Source organism: Eptesicus fuscus, chromosome 5 (genome assembly GCF_027574615.1).
Source record: "Eptesicus fuscus isolate TK198812 chromosome 5, DD_ASM_mEF_20220401, whole genome shotgun sequence".
In the NCBI taxonomy this organism is placed as follows: domain Eukaryota; kingdom Metazoa; phylum Chordata; class Mammalia; order Chiroptera; family Vespertilionidae; genus Eptesicus; species Eptesicus fuscus.
The window spans coordinates 103,430,206-103,454,780 of NC_072477.1; the positions used below are offsets into that span (position 1 = coordinate 103,430,206).

Genomic DNA, 24,575 nt, shown 5'->3' on the forward strand with positions numbered 1-24,575 from the left:
TTGTGTGAGGTTTTTTTGAAGCCTCCCAGTTCTCCTAAAATAGGAAGCCTCTTTATGCATATTTTTCTGAACAATGTACAACCAGACCAATTAAATGTTAAAATAGAATCCTATGAAATTTTGACAGTGGGCTAATGTGATTCTAATATTTTACTTTGAGATTTTCACAAACTCAAGTTTCTTCAAAGTTATCTTAGTGAAGCTTTTTTTTTTTTCAACTCTGCAGACTTAAAATTAGAAAATCCTAACTCACAATGTCATAATCTCAAACAGCCTCATCTTTTTTCCCCATTGAGTGCGTGAAAATGTTTGTTTTTGTTTTAAATCTTCCCCTGAGGATATTTTTTACATTGATTTTCAGACAGTGTAATGGAGGGAGGGGGTTAGGGGGAGATAGAAACTTTGACATCAGAGAGACATCAAGTGGTTGCCTCCGGCACCCACCTGACTGAGGATGGGATCTAACAACGGAGGTATGTGTCCTTGACCAGGAATCAAATCCGTGATTCTTGGGTCCTTGGACCGACGCTCTAACCACTGAACAAACTGGCTAGGGCTGTTTTGGTTTGGGTTTTTTTCGTTGAGAAATGTTTTAAGCAGGATTTTTTATGGTAGCCTTGGTTATGATGAAAGCTTCTGGTTCTGCATTTGGGGCAACTATATCTTGCAATAAAGACCAATGTTACTGTATGTAGATGCATGACATAAAAAAACACACCATTCAAACCTGTAAAGAATTTTTGTGAGTTTATTTGAGCCAAACTGTCAACAATTTTCTGGAAGCAGAATCTCAACTTATTGAGATAGTGCTCTGGAGAATGGCGGTTGGGTTACATGAAATCCATTGGTAATAGATCAGGGAGGTGGGAGAAAACTATGTGGGGAAACCTCTGGGATTGGATAAAAAGTAAAATGATAGACACATACTTCTTTTACTTAGGTGGGTACAGGATAGCTAACAGTCAACAATTAACATGGTAACTAATAGGTAATTTGTGGTCTGCACACTGGTGCCATTTGTTGTACCCTGAGGAGTCCAGAAAAAGGGAAGTTACAAGTTACCCTAACATTCCACAGGTATGTTATCTTAGATGCAAAAAGACAATAGGCTCAGTAAAGATTGAAATTGATCTTTGTCAGGGAAGATACTGACCTAGGACATGACTACCACTATAAACTGCTTTTTAATTAAAGATTTTAATTTCAGACCATCCTTTGTGGTTACTTTAGGTCTCTTGAGTTTGCAAGGCCATTATGCAGGCCTTCCCTGAGTTCGTCAGGTTAGCATGTGGCCCTTTTTCATCTACATGCTACTCTTAAAATTGTTGGAGGAGTTACATTTAACTTATTTAGGCATGTTTCTGCATCTAGAAAGATACCAGTATTGTTCAAATATACAAGATAGGATCAATCTAGGTAAGTATAATAACATGGTAATTAGTTTCTGAACTTTAAGGTGACTCAAGTATCTTATCTACTCTTTCCCAGCTTTACTGGTTAGTAGTCAATACAGTGGTACATAGTGTATAGATAAATGTTTTGAAATGTACTTAAAATGCAGTAATGAAGCATGCCATTGAAACATAAAATTCTACAATGACTCTAGTCCAGCAAATAGCTCTCCCAAGAGATTTTAAATTTTATTGCCCTTCATGAAGTTAGTGGTAGTGGTGGGGGTGGTGTTGTTGGGAGTGTAGACCAGGATTATTTGAATTTATTTACTTTAAAAAATATCTTTTTATTGATTTCAGAGAGGAAGAGAGAGGGAAAGAGATAAAAACATCAATGGTAAGAATCGTTGATCAGCTGCTGCCCACACACCCCCTATTGGGGATTGAGCCTACAACCTAGGCATGTGTCCTGACCAGGAATTGAATGAACTGTGACCTCTTGGTTTATAGGTCAACACTCAACCACTGAACTACGCAGGCTGGGCTGAATTTATTTTTCATTTTCTCCTTTAGCTGCCCATTCTGGTATTGTTTGACTGTGAAAAAGCCAAAAGCAGGCACCAAGTGGGGAATGGATTGAAAAGAAAGAGATGTAATCGAAGGAGGGGAAGTTGGTGGGTTACATGAAATCCATTGGTGTTAGATTAGAGAGGCGGGAGAAAGCAAAGGAGGGGGGAACCTCTGGGATTGGATAAAGAGTAAAAAATGATAGACTAGACACAACTGTCAACAATTAACATGATAACAATAATAATGAAGGGATTTGTGGTATCTGTCCTGGTGCCCAGGCACATTAGGTTGTGCCCCAAGGGGTCCGGAAAAAGGGAAGTTACTACCCAGATGTTTCAAGGATATGTTATCATAGATGCAAAAAGACAGATAGGCTCAGTTAATGTAAAGGTTGATCTTGTCAGTGAAGATACCGGCCTAGGAAGTGACTACCCATCATAAATGGCTTTTTGGTTAAAAAGTTTCATTTCAGACCATTTTTTCTGGTTACTTTAAATCTCTGAGTTTGCAAGGCTGTCATGCAGGCCTTCCCTGAGCTAGTCAGGTTAACATGTGGCCCCTTTCATCCACAGTAGAAGGAAAGATAGAAATTAGAGATATGCAAGAAAAAAAAGAAAAAAAACAAAAGATCTTCTCACACACAAACACACCAAAAAGACAAAAAACAAAACCCAAACAAACTCACACACTCCAAGACCTTTGGGTCCACTATTTGTGGGGCTCACTGGATTTTATGCCAATGTTGTCCTAGGCTGGCATCTTTCCTGACAAGGTCAATTTTTACCTTAAAAAAAAAAATATATATATATATATTCATTGATTTGAGAGAGAAAGGGAGAGGGAGAGAGAGACAGAAACATCAATGATGAGAGATAATCATTGATTGGCTGCCTCCCACGTGCCCCTAATGGGGATCAAGCCTGCAACCCGAGCACGTGCCTGACCAGGAACCAGAAATTGAACCGTGACCTCCTGGTTCATTGGTTGACACTCAACTACTGAGCCACACCAGCCAGGTGGGAATACCAACCTTTTAAAGTGTGGACCAAAGAAGACAGAACAAAGGACTAGATAATCTAGAAGAAAAGGATTAAAGTGGTGCCATTAAGAGGTCAAGAAGGGAGAACCAGAGAGATGGCAGCATGAGAAAAACAGCCTAATGTTGTTGACCTTAAAGATGGATGAAGGGGCCAAGGAATACAGGCAGCCTCTAGAACCTAGCAAAGGCAAGGAAATGGATTCTCCCCAGAGCCTCCAGAGAAACAACCCTGCCAACACCTTGATAAGCCTAGTGAGACCCATTTCAGACTCTGACCTCCAGAATTGTAGGGTAATATATTTGTGTTGTTTTAAGACAATAACAACAAAGGTTAAAGGAGGATGAAATTTGGAGAGCAGGAAATGCTGTAGGGATGTTAAGGAAGATAGGGACTGAGAAGTATACTTTAGATTTGGCAAGCAGGCAGTCATTCAATGATGAATTTTTTAGTATTTGGGATGAAACAATTCTCTGATAAGCCTGAGTCAGGGTCAGGTTTACATGATGGTCTTTATTCTGGTAATGCCATCCTATGGCTGTGGTAACAGGAAGCTAGTACTTTCTTCAGTGCTGCTTGCCTCGGGGAATAGGAAATGAGTGGCTATTCCTGGACTTCACTGAATACCCTTTTCTACTTTTTAAATTCTGAATAATAAGAATATGTTACTTATTAAAAAATTAAACTAAAGAAAATGATATTTCCAAGAAAAATATAGAAACTAGCAGTTATGCCCTGGCCGGTGTGGCTCAGTTGGTTGGGTGTCAACTCATGTACTGGAAGGTTGCCAGTTCGATTCCCAGTCAGGGCATGTGCCCAGGTTATGGGCTGAATTCCCAGGTAGGGGGCATGCCGGAGGTAGCCAATTGATGTTTCTCTCGCTTCCTTTCTCTCTCAAAATCAATAAAAATTCTTTAAAAAATTGCAGTTACTTCTTATATGGTGTCCTGATCATCATTATTATTCCAATAAAATCATTGTTCTTTGTTTAACATTTCCCTCCCTCATGAGATTGCCAGCTCCTGGAGAGCAGGGACGTTTCATTATCTGTGTCTCTGAGGCCAAGCACCAGGGCCTGATCTGTCATGGTGCCAAATACTATTATTTCTTTCATCCTCACCCAAGGGTATTTTCCCATGGATTTTTAAATAGAGTGGAAGACAGAGAGAAATATCACTGTGAGAGAAATATCAATGTGAGAGAAACACAGAGCTTGGTTGCCTCCTGCATGCGCCCCAAGGAGGGCCTGGGCCAGGGAGGAGCCTGCAACCCAGGTACGGGCCCTTGACTGGAATTGAACCTGGGACCCTTCAGTCAGTAGGCTGACGCTCTATCCAGTGAGCCAAACCGGCAAGGGCCCGATTAGTCTGTAATAAATAAGTGGTCCTTCCACAATTTTTATGGAAGATGAAATATCCCTATGTAAAATGTCAGCATAATAAAATGTCAACAATTGAATCTAAAACTCAAAATAAATGAACAAGAAATCTAATGAGCAAAATAAGTTGGTGAATAAAATAGAATCAGAGGCATGGTTTAATCTGAAGGAGTGGCACCATGTATGCTTTTTGGTCATGTTGTAGGTAGTGTGGTTCATATGCCCTACCATCTATTGTCCCTGTACTGGAGTAGGGGGTAGGTGTGGCAAAAATAACCATTGCTGTAGTGCCCTTAGTTAAGTGGGGCAAATTCAGTTTCAGAATTGACTGGGATGGTGTAACACCACCCTAGAGGGGACCACTCTGGGGGGAACTCTGAAGGTACATGTCGGTGACTAAGCACCACTATTGCTGGATAGATGCCTAAAAGGTACTTCTGGATGTGCACATTTGTCCTTTGCAACCCTAAAATAAGGGTCCCCAGATATCCTTTTATCTTTTTTTCTTTGCTAATTGTACTTCATTCAGCATCCCAAAGGCATATTTAAAAAATATATTAGCCCTAGCTGGTTTGGCTCAGTGGATAGAGCATCAGCCTGCGGACTAAAGGGTCCCGGGTTTGATTCTGGTCGAGGGCACATGCCTGGGTTGTGGGCTTGATCCCCATTAGGGGACGTGCAGGAAGCAGCCAATCAATGATTTTCTCTCATCATTGATGTTTCTATCTCTCTTTCCCTCTCCCTTCCTCTCTGAAATCAATAAAGATATATTTTAAAAATACATATTAGTAAAAAATGGGTTTAATTGCTAGAGTGTCTAAAACAGCTTTTTTAATAAGTTGAAGGAGATTTTAATTTTTTTATTAAAAAATATTGTGGATGGGCTGGAGGGGATTAATGGGGGGCGGGGGGAAGGGGACATATGTAATACTTTCAACAGTAAAGATCGGGAAAAAAAAATTCTATTGAGAGTTTTACAGATGTCTCCTTTTTCCCCCACCATTGTCCCCCTCAAACCAGTTCCTGCCCCACTCCCGGCCTTCAGCACCCTACTGTCTGTGTCCAGTAAGAGCTTTGGTTAATCTCTTCCTGCCCCCCCCCCCCTCCCCTCTTTCCCTCTGAGATTTGTCAGTGTGTTCCATGCTTCTATGCCTCTGATTCTATTTTATTCACCAGTTTCTTTTGTTCATTAGCTTTCTTGTTTATTTTGATTTTTAGATTCAATTGTTGATAGATATGTGTTTGTTGCCATTTTATTGTTCATATTTTTTTCTCCTCCTCCTCCTCCTCCTCCTCTTCTTCTCCTCTTCCTCCTCCTCCTCTTCTTCTTAAAGAATACCCTTCAACATTTCATATAATACTGGTTTGGTAGTAATGAACTCCTTTAGCTTTTTCTTATTTGTGACACTCTTTATCTGACCCTCAATTCTAAGTGAGAGCTTTGCTGGGTAGAATAATCTTGGTTGTAGGTCCTTACTATTCATCACTGAATATTTATGGCCTGCAAAGTTTCTGTTGAGAAATCAGCTGACAGTCATATGGGTGCTCCCTTGTAGGTAACTAACTGCTTTTTCTCTTCGTGCTTTTAAGATTCTCTCTTTGTCTTTAATCCTTGGCATTTTAATTATGATGTATCTTGGTGTGGGCTTCTTTGGGCTCCTCTTGTTTGGGACTCTCTGTGCTTCTTGGACTTGTAAGTCTACTTCTTTCACCAGGTTGGGGAAGTTTTCTGTCATTATTTCTTCACACAGATTTTCAATATCTTGCTCTCTCTCTTCTTCTGGCACCCCCATAATGCAAATGTTAGTACGCTTGAAGTTGTCACAGAGGCTCCTTACACTATCTTCATATTTTTGTATTCTTTTTTCTTTTTACTCTTCTGATTTGGGTGTTTTTTTCTTCCTCATATTCCAAATTGTTGATTTGATTCTAGGAATCCTCTACTCTACTATTGAAACTGTGTAAACTATTCTTTATTTCAGTTATTGTATACTTAATTTCTGACTGGTTCTTTTTCATGTCCTTGACATTCTCACTAAGATCCTTGAAAGTCTCATTAAGATCCTTGGGTAACCTTATAATCATTGTTTTGAACTCTGTATCCAGTAGTTTGCTTGCTTCCATTTCTTTAATTTGTGACATGTTTCTTTGTCTCTGCATTTTGACTGCTTCCCTGTGTTTGTTTCTATGTATTAGGTAGAGCTGCTATATCTCCTGGAGTTGGTAGAGTGGCCTGTAGGGCCCAGTGGCTCAACCTCCCCAGTCACCTGAGCTGGGCACTTTAGATGCACCCTGATGTGGTCTGTGTGCATAGTCATGTAGTTGAGCCTTGATTGCTGTTGATGTCACTGGGAGGAGTTGACCTTCAGGCCAGTGGCTGTTTGGAACAGCTGTGACTACAGCGGGAGAGCTGCTCTGCAGGGAACACCCCTATGGAGCAGGACTTTGCTTCAGTGGGGTTTTGGTGCTCACTGAGTCTGCCCCTTGAATATGTTGCTTATGGATGTGTAGAGTTGTACTCTGCTATGGTCTGAAGCTGTCCACCAAGTGCACTGGCTCTGGGGCCTCCAGGGAGATTCAAAGTTAGCCACTGCCTGGGGCCACACAGCAGGAACTACAGAGGGACCTGCAATTTGCTATTGGTATTGAGCTTGAAGGTGCCCAGGTGAATGACAAGGAGGCTGCTGAATCCCTGGTGAAGCAAAGCAGGCTGGTGCTAGCTGGGTCTTGGCCCTTTTACTGATGGATTTGGGCCATGCTGTAACTTGTTGAGAGATTTCAGCAATGTTTGAAGCCTGGGCCAGGGCAGGCCATTCATAGGGAAAAGCTGCTGCAAACAGCTTGGGTGGGGCTGCAAATTGGATGGGGCAGGGTCTCAGGGAATCCCCAAGGTGGAGCAAACTATGTGCTCCAGGCTGATGGAGCCTCAGATATGCCTGCCAGTCAGCCGTGCAACAGGGGAGGTCAAAGCACAGGAACAATGCCCCCTGTCTGGGAGAAAGCTGCCCCAGTGCCAGACAATCCAGTTCCTCCCTGTATGTTTCTGGGTCTCCTGGTGCTGGAGGTCAGAAGAAGCCGGATTGTGTAAGTTTAAGCGCTGGCTCTTTAAGAGGAACACCAAGTATTCCAGCAGCCTCCTTGTCACTCAGCCATAATCCCCACTGGTTTTTACAGCCTATAGTCTCGGGGACTTCTCTTCCCAGCTCTGGAACCTTGGTCTGGTGGTCTGGTGTGCAACTGGGACCCTTTGCTTCTCACAGGCAGCATCTGTAGCAGAGATAACCTGATTAAAAAAACAGCACGAATGAGTATTGGACTAGCCCAGTGGTCGACAAACTCATTAGTCAACAGAGCCAAATATCAATAGTACAATGATTGAAATTTCTTTTGAGAGCCAAATTTTTTAAACTTAAACTTCTTCTAATGCCACTTCTTCAAAATAGACTCGCCCAGGCCCGTGGTATTTTGTGGAAGAGCCACACTCAAGGGGCCAAAGAGCCGCATGTGGCTCGCGAGCCGCAGTTTGCTGACCACGGGACTAGCCCATTCCGCGCTTCCATCCTTCCTACCAGTCTCAATGTGTTTCTTCTTCTCTAGTTGTAGGACTTCCATTCAGCCAGCTTTCAGGCAGTTCTGAATGATGGTTTTTCTGTATTTTAATTGTAATTTTGATGTGGTTGTAAAGGCGGCAAGTACAGGCATTTACCTATGCCGCTATCTTACTTCCTCTAGAAGGAGATTTTAAATAAACGTTAATATTTTGTTTGGAATTAAAATTCTTTGCCAAAAGCCAGTTTCAGATTTAAGGTAAATGTAAAATAGTTGACAAATTTGTTGCAGTGGAGTGAAATTTAAGAAAATGATTTGTCTTGGCTGTATAGCTCATTTGGTTAGAGCAGTGATGGCGAACCTATGACACGCGTGTCAGCACTGACACGCGTAGCCATTTCTGATGACACGTGGCCGCTGAGGCAGCCACATGCCGAGGATGAAACATTTGCTGCTCCTGAGGATGAAACATTTGCGAAATAATGTTTTTTCCTCAAAGTGACACACTACCCGAGTTATGCTCAGTTTTTTGGCGGAGTTTGACACACCAAGCTCAAAAGGTTGCCCATCACTGGGTTAGTGTGTTGTCCCAATACACCAAGATTGTAGGTTCGATTCCTGGTTAGGACACATACAAGAATGAACCAATGAATGCATAAATAAGTGGAACAACAAGTTGATGTTTCTCTCTCTTTCTCTCTATCCCTCTCTCACCCACCCTCCCTCCCTCTGTCTCTCCCTCTCTCACACCCTTCCTCTCTCTCTCTAAAAATCAATAAAGGGAAAAAAAGGAAAATGATTTATTCAGGTTATTAAGTGATTATTACCATTTAAACATAGCCCTGGCCAGGTTTTCTCAGTGGTTAGAGCGTTGGCCCAGGGACTGAAGGGTCTCAGGTTAGATTCCTGGTCAAGGGCACATCCCTCTGTTGCAGGTTCAGTCTCCAGCCCTGGTCAGGGTGAGTTCAGGAGGCAACCAGTTGATGTGTCTCTCTCATATCTCCTCTCTCTCTCTCTCTCTCTCTCTCTCTCTCTCTCTCTCTCTCTCTCTCTCTCCCTGTATCTCTCCCCCTTCTCCCTTCTTTCCACTCTCTCTTTGAAGATTATTGGAAAATATATCCTCTAGTGAGGATTAAAAAAGTAAAAAATAAATAAAAATAGAGCTGACACCTATAGGTAGTGCATAGTATATATCAAGTAATTAGACAGCACTGCTTTCTCTTCAGTAGAAAAGAATCTGAGAAATAGCACATTATTTAAGGATTTTGAAATCTTTTCCTAGGATGATCATAAAATTGAATAGAATTAAAGTTGAAAAAAATATGGAATTGTTTTCAGCTTTCTGTGCTTTTATTTCAATTTTACAGAAATTAGGGTATTTTTCTGGTATAGTTTTGAGAGGTTTTAATTTAAAAAAAATAAAATGTTATGATCTCCCAATTCAACATTATAATTTCACTGCAGGATAAATAAAGAAGAAAACCGAGAAGGAGCAAAGCATTGATTACAAATGTCTTAATAATGAACAAATGTGGCAGGAAAAAATATATTAAGACAAATTTAAGGTAGGTGGGTATACATACGTTTGTTTTTTTGTTTTGAAAATATTACTTAGAGAGTTTAAAGTTAATATGGATAAGTTAACGTAGATAACTGCACATACATAAATGTATGTGTATATTTATTATAATCCTATATAATAAAGATGTAATATGCAAATGGTCGTTACGTTGTGAAGCGTAATGACCGGATTCCGGATCAGCAAGAAGGTGGGGCAGCGAGCTACAGGTGGGCGGTGGAGAGCTACAGGAGGGGGCAGGGCAGCAAGGTGTGAGGGGGGGCGGGGGCGGAGGGAGCTACAGGAGGGGGGGCAGTGGGTGGAGAGCTACAGGAGGGCAGGGCAGCAAGCTACAGGAGTGTGAGGCAGCGGGCGGAGAGCTACTGGAGGGCAGCAGCGAGCTACTGGCGTATGGAATTGTGCGCAGGGCTACTAGTAAGATATAATCATATGCACCCATATTATTCAGCCATTCAATTAAGGAATTCATCTTCAACTGTGTACTCTATTGGATTCTGTAGGGAGTAAGTGGACATGCACATTTAGCTTATTCTAAATGCTGGCCTTTTCAGTTAGGAAGGAGACCACCTATAAGGATGTGGACAGAGTTTTCCTTTTCCTCCCTCCTTGCTCAAGTCTCTACCAATATTTTACAGAAACCCAAATAGAATTTTTCAACTTTTATTTTGGTTACTTTCAGAGAAATTTTGGTTTATCAGTTGGATCTAGCTTTAAAAAGAAAATAAATTTTCTATTACTTTTTTGTAAAACGATTTAGAAATAGAGACAACTTTACGTATTATTATTACTTTTTTTTATAAAAAATATATTTTACTGATTTTTTACAGAGAGGAAGGGAGAAGGATAGAGAGTTAGAAACATCGATGAGAGAGAAACATTATTGATCAGCTGCCTCCTGCACTCGCCCTACTGGGGATGTGCCCGCAACCAGGGTACATGCCCTTGACCAGAATTGAACCTGGGACCTTTCAGTCCGAAGGCCGATGCTCTATCCACTGAGCCAAACCGGTTAGGGCATTATTATTACTTTTTAATCCTTACCCAAGGATATTTTCTCCATTGATTTTTAGAGAGAAGGGAAGTAGATGGGGGGAGGGGGCGTAAGGGCACGTGCCTCCAGTACGTGCCCTTACCAGCGTGAACTGGCAACAGAGGTATGTGCCCTAGCCCTGGAATTGAACCCACAACCCTTTGGTCTAACCACTGAGAAAACTGGCCAGGGCTAGAAACAATAATTTTTCTTTTCCAGCTGGGTTCTGTTTTTAAAAGAGGTGAAAAAAATTTTACCAGGGTAGGGCTCTGCAATGTAATTTGTCTTTGCAACATTAAATACAACTAAGATTTTAGAAGTTTATTAGCTAATTGAACATTTTAATTATAACTAGGAAACTACCTTTGACTTATTTTCATTCAGATATTTTTGGCCTGTTTCCTTTTCCTTTCTTTGTTCCTATCTTCTCTTTTAAGAACACTTTCCTAAGTACCTATGATAGCATTTCTTTAAAATGCTTTTTCTTTTTCTTCTCATTTTGTCTCCTACTTACATGGCTTGTGTGTTCTTGATACATATGTATGCCTAAATAACTTTAGTCATAATTATCTTGGCATTTCTATAATTTTAAATGTAGTTTTATGAATATACTAGAGGCCCGGTGCACGAAATTCGTGCACGGAGGGGGGTTGTCCCTCAGCCCAGCCTGTACCCTCTCCAATCTGGGACCCCTTGAGGGATGTCCCTCTCACAATCCAGGACTGCTGGCTCCCAACTGCTTGCCTGCCTGCCTTCCTGATTGCCCCTAACTGCTTCTGCCTGCTAGCCTGATCACGCCCTAACCACTCTGCTGCCAGCCTGTTTGCCCCCAACTTCCCTCCTCTGCCGGCCTGGTTACCCCTAACTGCCCTCTCCTGCAGGGTTGATCACCTCCAACTGCCCTCCCTTGCAGGCCTGGTCCTTCTCAAATGCCCTCCCTTGCAGGCCGGGTGCCTCCCAAATGCCCTCTCCTGCTGGCCATCTTGTGGTGGCCATCTTGTGTCCACATGGGGGCAGGATCTTTGACCACATGGGGCCAGCTATATTGTGTGTTGCAGTGATGGTCAATCTGCATATTACTCTTTTATTAGATAGGATAGAGGCCTGGTACAGGGGTGGGGGCCAGCTGGTTTGCCCTGAAGGGTGTCCCTGATCACTGTGGGGTTCCCTTGGAGTGTGGGGCGGCCTGAGTGAGGGGCCTGTGGTGGTTTGCAGGCTGGCCACGCCCCCTGGCAACCCAAGCGGAGGCCCTGGTATCTGGAATTTATTTTCCTTCTACAATTGAAACTTTGTAGCCTGGAACAGAGCCAAGCCTGGGGCTCCCTCCGAGGCCGCAGCCATTGTGTTGGGATTATAATTGAAACTATGTTGCCTTAAGCAGGTGAGACCGGCCAGGGTGTGTGGAAAGCTTTGCTTCCCCTGTTGCCGGAGGCAACCCTGGCCTGCTCTCTCAAGCTCCATTCTGCCGCCATTTGTTTGAATTTGTTTACCTTCTATAATTGAAACTTTGTAGCTTGAGTGGAGGCTTAGGCCTGGCAAGGGCAGGCGGAAAGCTTGGCTTCCTCTGTTACCTAGGAAACCTTGCTCTCTGTGGCTGTAGCCATCTTGGTTTGGGTTAATTTGCATGCTCTCTCTGATTGGATGGTGGGCGTGGCTTGTGGGTGTGTCGGAGGTATGGTTAATTTGCATATTTGTCTATTATTAGATAGGATTCCTTTGTATTTATTTCTTGAAAGTTTGTTACTGGTTGTCTACCTATTGTTTATGTTGTACTGTATGAACAGTACAATTCTGTTGTACTTTGGTGTTTGGGGGAGTAATTGCAGTATGATGTAGATGTTCTATTAATGTCCTAGAAAATAACAGAGTAAGCAAACAAATACAGTTTCACCCCCCCCCCCCCAAATAAAGTAGTTACTCTGAGATGTCTTTGAAAAATGTGCTAATGGATGAATCCTATTTGTTTAAAACAATAGGTATGTTAATATTTCGTTAAACTGGATTCCAGTATATTCAGAATATAGTGAGATAAGGTTCACTTTTCTATCAAAAGAAAATGGTTCACTAAATAATAAAAAGAAGACTTCATGTGAAATATTTAATCTTTATAAGAAAAGAATATTGCTACTACTGTTAATCATAAGTGTAAATATACCCACTTTAGCCAGTATTTTAAATATTTAAATATTTGCCAGTATTTTGTTTGCTTTTAGTTTATAATGGACTTTTTTGTTTGTTTTAGTTTATTATTGTTTTGTCTTATATGTTTTTATTTTTAGATATTCTGTAATTTATATTTATTAATTGGTCTCTTCTCTCTAATAAGAATTATTGTTTAAGATTAAAATATTGCATAATTAATTGATATATTATCCTATTAATTTTTTAGTACACTATGTTTAATATTTGATTGTTACAGAAAGTGATATTTTGGGGAAGCATTCTATGTTTCTTCAATTTTACCATAAAATGTATAGTGATCAATGCAGGAGTATAATGGATCTTTCTCTTATATTTATAAATAAATTCTGTCTGGACTAGCTGAGGCTAATTTACAGACGTTAGTGTTATGTGTACTTATTTACAGCAAGGTTTTACATAGTAGGTGAGCTCAGTGATTTGAGAGAGGAAACTTGTAATAGTTGTAAAGAATGGGAGAGTAAATTTGCTAGGAAAAGAATAAAATTACTGCCCATTTGAAAACCATGAATTTAATAACTTTAATACTGGTGCAGGCATGGAAGAGACAGAATTGATTTTGTCTGAGTTGGCATTTACTAAACACATACAACAAAAGGATTATAACTATTTCTCTCTTTTCCGCGTCCAGCGCGGCTAGAGAGTGGTCTGGTTCCTGAGTAGGGGCGGCTGGGGGTTGCGAAAAATGAAAGAAAGAGACAGACACAGAGATAGAAGGAAAAAGCTGGGGCCGGGTAGGACCACTGTCCTCTGATGGATAGACAGTGACCCAGAGCCCATACAGCGCTTATTTTATACAGCAAAATACCAGGAAGTTTTACTAAAGCCCAAGACAAAGGAGATTATGTGCATTCTTGTGGCTTCTTTGTAATCATCACTTCTGGATGGGCCCGGATAATCATGTTTGTTCCTGGTACTTGGCTGGATTTAGATAATGGAACCCACCCCCCGCGCCTGAGCTGAAAGTCAGGCTGACAACACACCTGCCTCTGGCAAGGTATGTTTCCAGGGCATGGCTCTGCCTGGCACTGCTGTATTCAGATGACAATCAGCTCAGGGGCCTTTCCCAGGTGCTCTCTACAAAGGATTTTGGGAAATAGTAGTTAAAATGAGAAACCATGGATTCTAAACTGAATAGGGTGGGATGTGAAGATAGGGGTAGGCTGTGGGAAAGGGAGAAAGTGGTCTGGAGATCTCAGTGTGGTTGAGTAACAGGAGTGGTAGGAGTTATCGAGGGAGGGTGTAAGATGGGAGAATAGGATGTCAGAAATAATTTTTCAGAGATGGAGCAGTTTTGAACACAGACAAGGTTCAGTGTATGGCCAGCCACTCAAGTAGATATTTGAAGTGGAGTGAGAAAGTCATTGAACTGAGGCATCAGGGTGAGAGGGATGGGTTCTTCCCTTTGTGTTGAACAAAACACAGACTGGTGGAGTGGAAGGCTCTTGAGGCAGGTGCCAAAGTCTCTAGTTATAGGATGGTATACCTACTTACTGTGAGCCTTGAGGGAACAAGGGATTTTACGAAGGAGTAGAGGAGGAACAGCTGGGAAATAGTAGTGGGGATCAAAGAGGATGCCAAGTCAACATTCTGATCTTAATAAGGTGTGGGAAGATGAGCTGCTCTCTAGAGGGCTGTGGAGGCTTTGGGAGTTTCAGGTAGCACATTACAAAGGCTTACAAGGAAAATAGAAGTGAGCAATTGTATTATGTGGGAAAAGGAAACACTAGCTATGAGAGTGAAGATGAAATAATGGGAGGGGACTTTATCTTTCACATTGTCTGGGAAAATAGGAATGTAAGGTGTAATGGATGTAATTCTGGTATGGCTGCAGGGGCATCACAGTTTAGTCTTTTGGGGGAGGCCCATGGTCTGTGATATGTGGTCCTTAGAGTGGACAGTAGCAATTGTGAGGAGCAGCCAACTCAGTTGCTGGTGTAGTGTTAGGATAGGAGATGATAGTTAATAATGAAAAGTGTAGCAAGAAGAATGAACTAATCTTCTATTCCTGCCTTTTTCACTAGGAGGCTCAGGGCCTTGTGGCATCCTGATTTAGCTGATATTTAACAGTGGGAGTTTTTTTGTGGTATTGACTCACATATAGAGACACATGATTCTAGCTTTGGAGCTTAATGGACAGTGATGGTCTTGACTGAAAGAAAGAATAAAAGGAAGGAAAGGTGTCTGAAAACCCTAGGTGTAGATGCCCAATAGGAGGGGTTGTGCATAAAAGGGATTTGGGAGTTAACCACCATACCGAATGTGTAGATTGAAAAAAGAAGGGCAAAGGATTGAATTCTGGGTAGGACCTAGTAGAAAAAGGGGCCAATAAGGTGATTGCATCAGATAAAAATACTTTCATGTGTAAAACATTTTAAAATATTACTAACTTATAAAGTCTTTTATTATATCTCTAAAAATGGGTCCTGATTAGGTTTACCTTTTAAGCATTTTTTCTTTAATGGGAATCATCCTGTATTCTATTATGTGTACTCCTCTTTGCTGAAACTATACCAAGTATAGTTAAACTTTTTTTGATGACTCAGGATAGTTATTGTAAACTAGAGGCCCAGTGCACGAAATTCGGGGTGGGGGGGCGGTGAGGGTGGTGTCCCTCAGCCGGGCCTGCGCCCTCAGGGGATGTCTGACTGCCAGTTTGTGATAGAATTTACCAATAAACTAAGTTTTTCTCAAATTTTAATGTACATTGGAATCTCTTTAATATAAAAAACTCAATCCTCAAAGTTTGTTTCAGTAGATTTGGGGTTGAGCCTGGGAATCTGCATTGCTATTATTATTTTTAACAAGTATAGTGGTTAGTTCTGATCTAGGTTTTCCAAGAGTTATAGGCACCTCTCACTGACACCGGAGGACAGGACAGCCCCTGAGTCAGTGGTAGAGGGCTGCCCCCAACCTCCATCCTTGTCTTCTCATATAAATAAATTTAGATGAGAGACCTTGACTGTGTTGTGAAAAGCCAATTTATTAAAGCAATTAAAGCGTGCATCTTTATTGAAAAAGCAAAGCAAGCAAACCTATACATCTGGCTTATGAAGCTCAGACGGGTTCTCAGGTAATCTGAAGAGCAAGTTGGGTGGGGGTCTGAGGTGTTATATACCCTCTTGTCTGTAGGTCTCAAAATTCCTTTGCTGACCATTTTGGTAGAAATTAATTCTCAATGTCTTCCTCCTTTTTTTTTTTTACTTTGTTGAGGTCTTCCCAGGAATCATGAGAAACACCTGGCAACTTTATCTTGCCAGATCTTGAGACTGCTGGCTTCTCTGCTTAGGGAGAAAAACTGCCCTTTTTTCCTTTTCCTTTTCCCCCCTTTCTGCATTTTCTCATTAAGGAGGTTTTTAAAAACCATTTACTCTGTGTTCTTGGCTGGGAAGATAATGGCTTGTTAGTTACAAGCTGGCTGCAGATTGCCTACTGTTTGGCCTGTTTTAACTTTCTTGTCTCAGTTTTCCTATCCCCCCTGCCCTGGAATCCTGTAACACAAGGACTATATTTGGAAAACCAAGGATCAACTAGTCAATGAATCCCTTCAGGGATGGTTTGTAACTAACCCACTTTTGTATTTTCAGGCTTGTCACCATGTAGATGGTGCTAAATGAATGTTCCTAAAATGAATAGAGTTTACTCAGGAAGGCCGTGCAGTAATGTAATGTTTAAGTTGAGACTCAAATTCTTGACAGAACCTTAGGAGAACTTTTAATAAAGGTGTAAGAAATAGCATAAGACAGCATTTCTCGAGTTGTTTCCAAAATACTGCTAGGACATGCTTTGTGGAAAAGGGTTTTTAGTGGTCAAATACTTTTGGAAAGTGCTACTCCAGTGGTCACCAGCCTTTTGGACCTCACGGACCACCAGGGTCCACGGACCACCGGTTGGTGACCGCTGGATAGTCTATAGCCCACAAGTTTGAGAAAGGAAGGCTTGGATTCAGGTAGGTAGTGGCTGTTGAAATGCAAAAGAAAGTATTAAGTGAGAGACTGTAACTGGCAACTAATTAAATCTGGCAAAAAGATCTAGACATTTTATTCAAAGTTCTAAGTGGTCTGCATACTTTTTGGATATATATTTTGACTTCTAAGATGGAAAACAAGCATATTATATTACTGACAATTAAAAAGATGTACAATAGCCCTAGCCGGTTTTGCTCAGTGAATAGAGAGTCGGCCTGTGGACTGAAGGGTCTGGGGTTTGATTCTTGTCAACGGCACATGCCCGGGTTGCAAGCTCAATCCCTAGTAGGGGGCGTGCAGGAGGCAGCCGATCAGTGATTCTCTCTTATCAATGATGTTTATATCTCTCCCTCTCCCTTCCTCTCTGAAACCAATAAAATATATATATTTTTAAAAAGATGTATATTTTTTAAAAAAGGAAATAAAAAATTGAGTTTGTTTATTTTGTTTGCATTTTAACTTTTTAGTAGGGTAAAATTTATTCTGGTAAGATTTACCTTCTATCTGGAAAGATTCCATGTAGAAATCATTAACTTAAATTGAAAACAATAATACAAAAGTTTTTCCCGGAAAAAAATTAGATTCTCTTCTTTAAGTAACTGGGGAAATGCAGGAGAGGTCAATTCTGACTGATTTAATTTGAGAGTCTTGTTTATCAGAAACTACTTAGTGCTGACAAAGCTAGATACACCTTTGTATTATAACTAGAGGCCCGGTGCATGAAATTTGTGCACTAATAGGGTCCCTAGATCTGTGGGGCAACCAGCAGGGTGATCGGGGCCCCTGCTTGCACCCGCTTTGGCCTGGCACCGCCTGCTTGCTGGCCCTGCCCCCTGCCACCGCTACCGGTTGCCATCTTTGGGGCAGCCAGCGGGGCAATCGGGACCCCTGCTTGTACCCGCCTTGGCCTGGCGCTGCCTGCTTGCTGGCCCCGCCCCTCGTCGCCGCCACCGGTCGCCGTCTTTGGGGCTTTGGGGCGACTGGCGGGTGATCGGGGCCCCTGCTCGCACCCACCTTGGCCTGGCACCGCCCACTCACCTGTTCCACCATCCCCCACAGTCCCACTCTCATCAGGGCCTATCGGGGCCAGCAGCACCTCCACTGCCACCCGCTGCCAGCGCTGTGTCGCCTACGCCTGCCATTTCTGTGCTTCCCCCTGGTGGTCAGCACATGTCTAACTCCTGGTTGGTCGAACTCCCACCCATGGGTACAGTTTGCATATTAGCCTTTTATTATTATACTAGAGGCCCCGTGCACGAAAATTCGTGCACTGCGCGGGGGAGGGGGAGGGTCCCTCAGCCCAGCCTGTGCCCTCTCGCAGTCCGGGAGTCCTTGGGGGATGTCCAACTGATGGATTTGGCCCGCTTCCAATTGGACATCCTTAGTGCTGCCTCGGAGGTGGGACAGGCTCCTGCCACCGCCACTGTGCTGGCCAGCCATGAGCCGGCTTCTGCCTGAGTGGCGCTCCCCCTGTGGAAGCGCACTGACCACCAGGGGGCAGCTCATGCGTTGAGTGTCTGCCCCCTGGTGGTCTGTGCATGTCATAGCAACTGGTCGTTCCACCTTTAGGGTCAGTTTGCATATTACCCTTTTATTATATAGGACTAAGGGCCCAGTGCTTGAATTCATGCACCTTGAAAGGAACTGTGGGCTGCGAGGCTGTGGTGGGCACAGGGGCAGGTCTTGGCCCATCCTCCACGCCCCCGCCTGGCCGCTCTCATCACGGCCCCCGATCTTCTGTCTGCTGGCAGCCCTGCACCCGCTGGCACTGGGCACCGGCAGTGGGTGTGAGCAGCGGCTCTGGCGCTGGCTGCAGGTGCGAGCGGGGTCAGGGCTGGCACTGGCAGCAGGTGCGAGCGCCGGGTGGGACTGCAGCACTCGCGGGAGCAAATAATTTTCAGTAACTACCAGAGGCTCGCCCCAATGACAGCGACTGGTGCCCTGCCTTGGTCTGGTGCTCCCGTTCACCTGCTCCACCATCCCACTGCTATCAATGCCCACCATGTTCTGCACACACCCCCTGGTGGTCAGCGCATGTCATAGCGACCGGTTGTTCCGGTTGTTCCGCCGTTCCGTCTATTTGCATATTAGCCTTTTATTATATAGGATTATAATGCATTCAGTTTGGACACTGGCAAAATTCTTTCATACTACATCAAATTATAAAGCAGATATATTTGGCCTTGAGAATCATAGACTTTATGTAAAATAAAAACACTGATTTTATCACTCATTTATACTATAGGGCTTAAAATAATTATCAAGGAAACTTTACTATAAGATTCAAAACATTTTTAGTAAACTAATTTTTATAAAACATTTTGCAGTCCATATTCACTGAGCAGAGGAGAAACTGAACTAAGTTTGGACAGTTGGGACTCTGCCACTAAACTTATTTCTTGAAAAAATAAACTAGTACATTTGGATGACAAAAATGAGTATCAGAAAGATAGGTAAAAATAGAGAAATGTTTCCAATAAGACCTTAATGTTTCTTCCTTTTTATTGTCTTTTCAGACAAATGACCATGGAAACAGTTGAATCTCAACAGGATGGAAGTGTAACAGATTCTGTGACAGAGAGAGAATCTGCAAATATGCAGGCCCAGACTGGTCAAAATTCAATCCCTAATTTAGCTCAGGTAAATTCATTGTAGGCAATAGGCAGACACTGATGAAAGTTAAACTATATGGAAATGAGAATTATGTTTAGATTCTGTTTTATTGCAATTGATGTTAAGTTTCCCTTGTTTCCTGGTTATCAGCTATCCTTACTGATTTGATGTAGAAGAGAATCTACATGATCGAATTACTTTTGCATTGTAACAGACACTTTGCAATGCTCCCTCCACCACTTATGCAAAGGAAAAATAAAAACCTCTCCACAATATATAATCCTCAAATTATTATTATTATTATTTTGTGTGTGTGTGTGTGTGTGTGTGTGTATATATATATATATATTGATTTCAGAGAGGAAGGAAGAGGGAGAGAGAGAGAATCATCAATGATGATAGAGAATCACTGATCGGCTGCCTCCTGCATGCCCCCCACTGGAGATTGAGCCTGCAACCCGGGCATATGCCTTTGACTGGAATCGAACCTGGGACCTCTCAGTCCCCAGGCCAATGCTCTATCCACTCAGCCAAACCAGCTAGGGCCTCAAATTATTATTATTTGAGAAGGTTGGTAATTCCAAATTGCTATAGTTTTATACTCTTATTTATAAACCAGGGACCCAGTGAACGAATTCGTGCACCTTGAAAGGACCTGTGGGTCATGAGGCTGTGGTGGGCATAGGGGTGGGTCTCAGCCCATCCTCCGTGCCTCTGCCCTGGCCCCTCCTGCTGCAGCCCCCGGTCCTGTCTGCTGCAGCCCTGCTCCCGCCGCCGCCGCTCCCATGCGCTGACGCAGAGCGATTGGGGCCGGTGCCAGCAACAGGTGCGAGCAGGGCCGGCACCCTCAGTGGGTGCGAGTGGTGGCTCTGGCGCCAGCAGGGGGTGCAAGCAGGGCCAGCGCCGGTAGTGGGTGCAAGCAGTGGCTCTGGCACCGGCAGTGGGTGTGAGAGGCGGCTGATGGCCCCGATTGCCCCTAAGGAGCAGGGGGAGGTGGAGAAGCCCTGAGGGGCAATCAGGGCCGGCAGCCACCGCTCACACCTGCTGACAGCGCCAAGGGATCAGGGTCGACACCAGGAGCCAGCAGCGGGTGCTAGCGGGGCTGGTGCCAGCAGCAGGTGCAAATGCCAGGTGGGATAGCGGCACGTGGAGCAAAGAATTTTTAGTAACCACCAGAGGCTCGCCCCAATGACAACGACCGGCGCCCTGCTCTGGTCTGGCACCCCCGCTCACCTGCTCCACCATCCGCTGCGGCCGATGCCTGCCATGTTCCACGCTCTGCCGCCTGCTGCCAATACTTGCCATGTTCTGCGCACACCCCCTGGTGGTCAGCACACGTCATAGTGACTGGTTGTTTGGTTGTTCCTCCGTTCTGTCTATTTGCATGTTAGCTTTTTATTATATAGGCTATGTCAAAAGTCTTACCATTTGCCCAGTATATATTTGGTTTAATCTTTATTTTCTTTTTTAAAAAAGTTAGGTCTTAAACTTTGTTTTCTCGCTTCTAAAATTTATTTTTGAGATACCTATGAAAATATAGATATTTATAGTAAAAGCAAACTCATGTATTTATTTAGTTAATCGAATATTTATTGAGTACCCCCAGTATCTAGGCACTATTCTATATTTTATTGATTTTTTACAGAGAGGAAGGGAGAGTGAGAGAGAGCCAGAAACATCGATGAGAGAGAAACATCGATCAGCCGCCTCCTGCACACCCCCAACCGGGGATGTGCCCGCAACCAAGGCACATGCCCCTGACCGGAATCGAACCTGGGACCCTTCAGTCCGCAGGCCGACGCTCTATCCACTGAGCCAAACCGGTTTTGGCTAGGCACTATTCTAGATGCTTGAGGACATATGGTTCTTGGCCTTAAATATGGTTTAGTGGGATAGACAGGTATTTTTAAAAAATATATATATTTTATTGATTTTTTTACAGAGAGGAAGGGAGAGGGATAGAAAGTTAGAAACATCAATAAGAGAGAAACATCGATCAGCTGCCTCCTGCACGCCCCCCACTGGGGATGAGCCGCAACCAAGGTACATGCCCTTGACCGGGAATCGAACCCGGGACCCTTCGGTCCGCAGGCCGACGCTCTATCCACTGAGCCACACCGGCCAGGGCTAGACAGGTATTTTTTTTTATATTGATTTTTCGGAGAGGAAGGGAGAGGGAGAGAGAGACAGAAACATCAATGATGAGAGAGAATCATTGATCAGCTGCCTCCTGCATATCCCCTACTGGGGATTATGCCTGCAACCCAGGCATGTACCCTTGACCGGAATTGAACCCTGGACCCTTCAATCCACAGGCTGACTCTTTATCCAGTAAGCCAAACCAGGTAGGGTTAGATAGGTATTTAAATGATAGCAAGAAGATGTACAAAACCACTAAAACATACAGAGGAGGGAGAAGCCAGTTGACTAGGAGTGCTTTGCAGAGGAATTGACTTTGAAGCTAGATGTAAAGGGTGTGTAGGAGTTTGCCAGCTAGGTAGGGATAGGGAGGAAAATTCTAGTCCAGGGAAGACTGTGCAGACAGAGAACTGCAGGTACCGAGGCTAGTGTCTGGGCTGGGAATTGGAGCTGGGCAAAGTCAGCAGAAGGTTGTATACATTTGAGAATGTAGAGTATCCTGTATTCTAAATATTCTTGAAATACGTTCCAGTGTTCACTGTGTTTAGAACACTTAGCAGCTGTGTGGAAGTTGTATTGGAAGTCAGCAAGCCAGTAGGGGGTTATCATTCAGGTGGGGTCATGGTAGTGTGGGGACAGACAGAGCAGCAGTGAGATTGCCACTGTATCTTGAAAGGAGAATATAAGGGGCCTGATGGCTGACTAGATGGCTCAGGGGTCACACCAGGCATTTCCTGGGTTGTCTCAGGCCAGACTGGTTCCCTTGAGTTCTCTTCTGAGACTAGGTGGGCCTCATGCACCCAGCCTGCTAACTCTTTTAAGCTTCTGACACCCACTCACCCCACAGTGGTTTCTCCTCCCAAGTATTCTGTGGAGCTGCATCTCCCTGGCAACATCCTTCTTTGTTACCTTGGAAGACAGGCATGCAGACACCATTGCTATTTAAGGGGAAAAAAATAGCACCCTTTTTTTTACTTAAAAAAAATAAACTGCACGTTCATTGAAGAAAATTAAGTAAATATACCAGTATCTATCCTATATAATAAAGAGGTAATATGCAAATTGACCCTCATGCCCTGGCACAAGATGGCCGTCCCTATGTGGTCAAAGATGGCCGCCACAAGATGGCTGGCAGGGGAGGGTAGTTGTGGGCGACTGGGCTAGCAGGGGAAGGCAGTTGGGGGCAACCGGGCTAGCACTGGAGGGCAGTTGGGGGTTACCGGGCCAGCAGGGGAGGGCAATTGGGGGCGATCGGATCGGCAGGGGAGCAGTTAGACGTCGATCAGGCTGGCAGGGGAGTGGTTAAGGGGTGATCAGGCTGGCAGGCAGAAGCGGTTAGGGGCAATCAGGCAGGCAGGTGAGTGGTTGGGAACCAGTAGTCCTGGATTGTGAGAGGGATGTCCCAGATTGGAGAGGGTGCAGACTGGGCTGAGGGACACCCCTCCAGTGCATGAATTTCGTGCACTGGGCCTCTAGTATATATATAAAAGCCTAAGCGACCATCACAACCAAAACAACTGAACAGATGACCAAATAGGCTGCATGGGGCGACCAGGCGGACAGGGGGGTTAGTGAGGGCTGACCAAACAATTGAGTAGCGGGCTGTGTGGGGCAACCAGGCTGGCAGGGGAGTTAGTGAGGGCCGACCAAACGGCTGAGCAGCAGGCTGCATGGGGTGACCAGGCCGGCAGGGGGGTTAGTGAGGGCCGACTAAACGACTGAGCAGCAGGCTGTGTGGGGCCACCAGGCTGTCAAGGGGGCAGTTAGGGGTGACCAGATTGGCAGCGGAGGGCAGTGAGGGGCAGCCAGGCTGGCGGAGGGGCAGTTGGTGGTGACCAGGACAACAAGGGGGACAGTAAGGGGCGACCAGGCTGGCAGTGGGGGGAGTTAGAGGCGGCCAGGCCAGCAGGGGGGAGGCAGTTGGCGGTGACCAGGCCATTATGGGGGGCAGTTAGGGGTGATCAGACAGGCAGGTAGGTGAGCAGTGGTCCCAGATTGTGGGAGGGATGTCCGACTGCCGGTTTAGTCGTACATCCCCTGAGGGGTCCCGAATTGGAGAGGGTGCAGGTTGGGCTGAGGGCACCCCCCTTCATGCATGAATTTCGTGCACCGGGCCGATAGTCCGATAGTCCTATATAATAAAGAGGTAATATGCAAATTGACCCTCATGCCGTAATGCCGTCACAAGATGTTGGCGCGCACAGCGGTTGCGGGGCCAGCGGTCGGTCTGCGTGGCTTCCACCGGGGTTCCTGCAGCCCCGCGGGGGCGCGGGGGTCTCGGTGGCCACTCTGTGCGGCCTGGAGAGGGGCATCATGGCGGCACTCCAAGGCTTGGGGCTGTCCTGTCGCGTGCCGGCCACGTGGGCGGGACTCCGGGACTTGAGGTGGTCCTATGGCATGCGGGGGTTGGGGGCGGTGAGGGTTCCCGGGTCTCGCACGATTTCATGCAACGGGTCACTAATATTATTATAAATAAGAAAATAAATGTTCTCCTTAACATTGAGAAATATAATCATTGTTAGCATTTTGGTGTATATTCTTTAGTCATCTGTGTGTGAATATCATAGAGTGCACATATATTCTTTCATGAATTTGGGATCTTCTAGAGTTTTTATGATTCCTGGGCTGAAATTCTGTCCTTCCTTGCCTAAGTGGTAGTCTAAAGCAAAGTTTCCTTCTGCCTCCACTTCCCTCCCTTTAGGAACTGGCTCACTGACCTCCACACAGGCCTTTTTCTTAGTATTCTGGTCCTGCACAGTCAAAACAATAGATCTCCATTGTCTATAGATAATAGTTTACAATTCTGAGGACCTTCAGCCTGGGTGAACCTCAGAAGTTGCTAAAGTGGTCAAATAATATGAAGCCTCCAAAGTAACCTTGGATTTATGAGGTTTTGGAATTGGAGTCCAATTAACAAAAACTAGGTTTTAATAGGTTAGAGAATAAATAAGAGGAAGAGGAAGTAAAATTGCAAGTATAGATTCCTCAAGAAACGTTTTTGTGAAATAACAGAGAAAGATGGGTCTGTAAGACAAAGAAGAGATCTGGGGTGTGGGAAAGTTAGGTGTGTTTTGAACAAAATAGAAGGGGGAGATAGAGACTTGTGAAGGCTGCATCACAGA

General features: G+C 44.1%; 1 protein-coding gene across 7 annotated transcripts in view; it reads left to right on the forward strand.

Annotated features, from left to right (window-relative positions):
• Window positions 1-24,575, forward strand: part of CREM (cAMP responsive element modulator) — an 84,681-nt gene that overhangs the window by 3,512 nt on the left and 56,594 nt on the right. For 6 of the 7 annotated variants that reach the window (XM_054716652.1, XM_054716650.1, XM_054716645.1 and 3 more), the window contains exons 2-3: window positions 9,390-9,490; window positions 19,218-19,341. In XM_054716652.1, the coding sequence (XP_054572627.1) occupies window positions 9,447-9,490; window positions 19,218-19,341 (168 nt within the window). In that variant the 5' untranslated portion in view covers window positions 9,390-9,446. The remainder of the gene's footprint in view (window positions 1-9,389; window positions 9,491-19,217; window positions 19,342-24,575) is intronic. The other variant, XM_054716646.1, reaches the window with a different exon arrangement.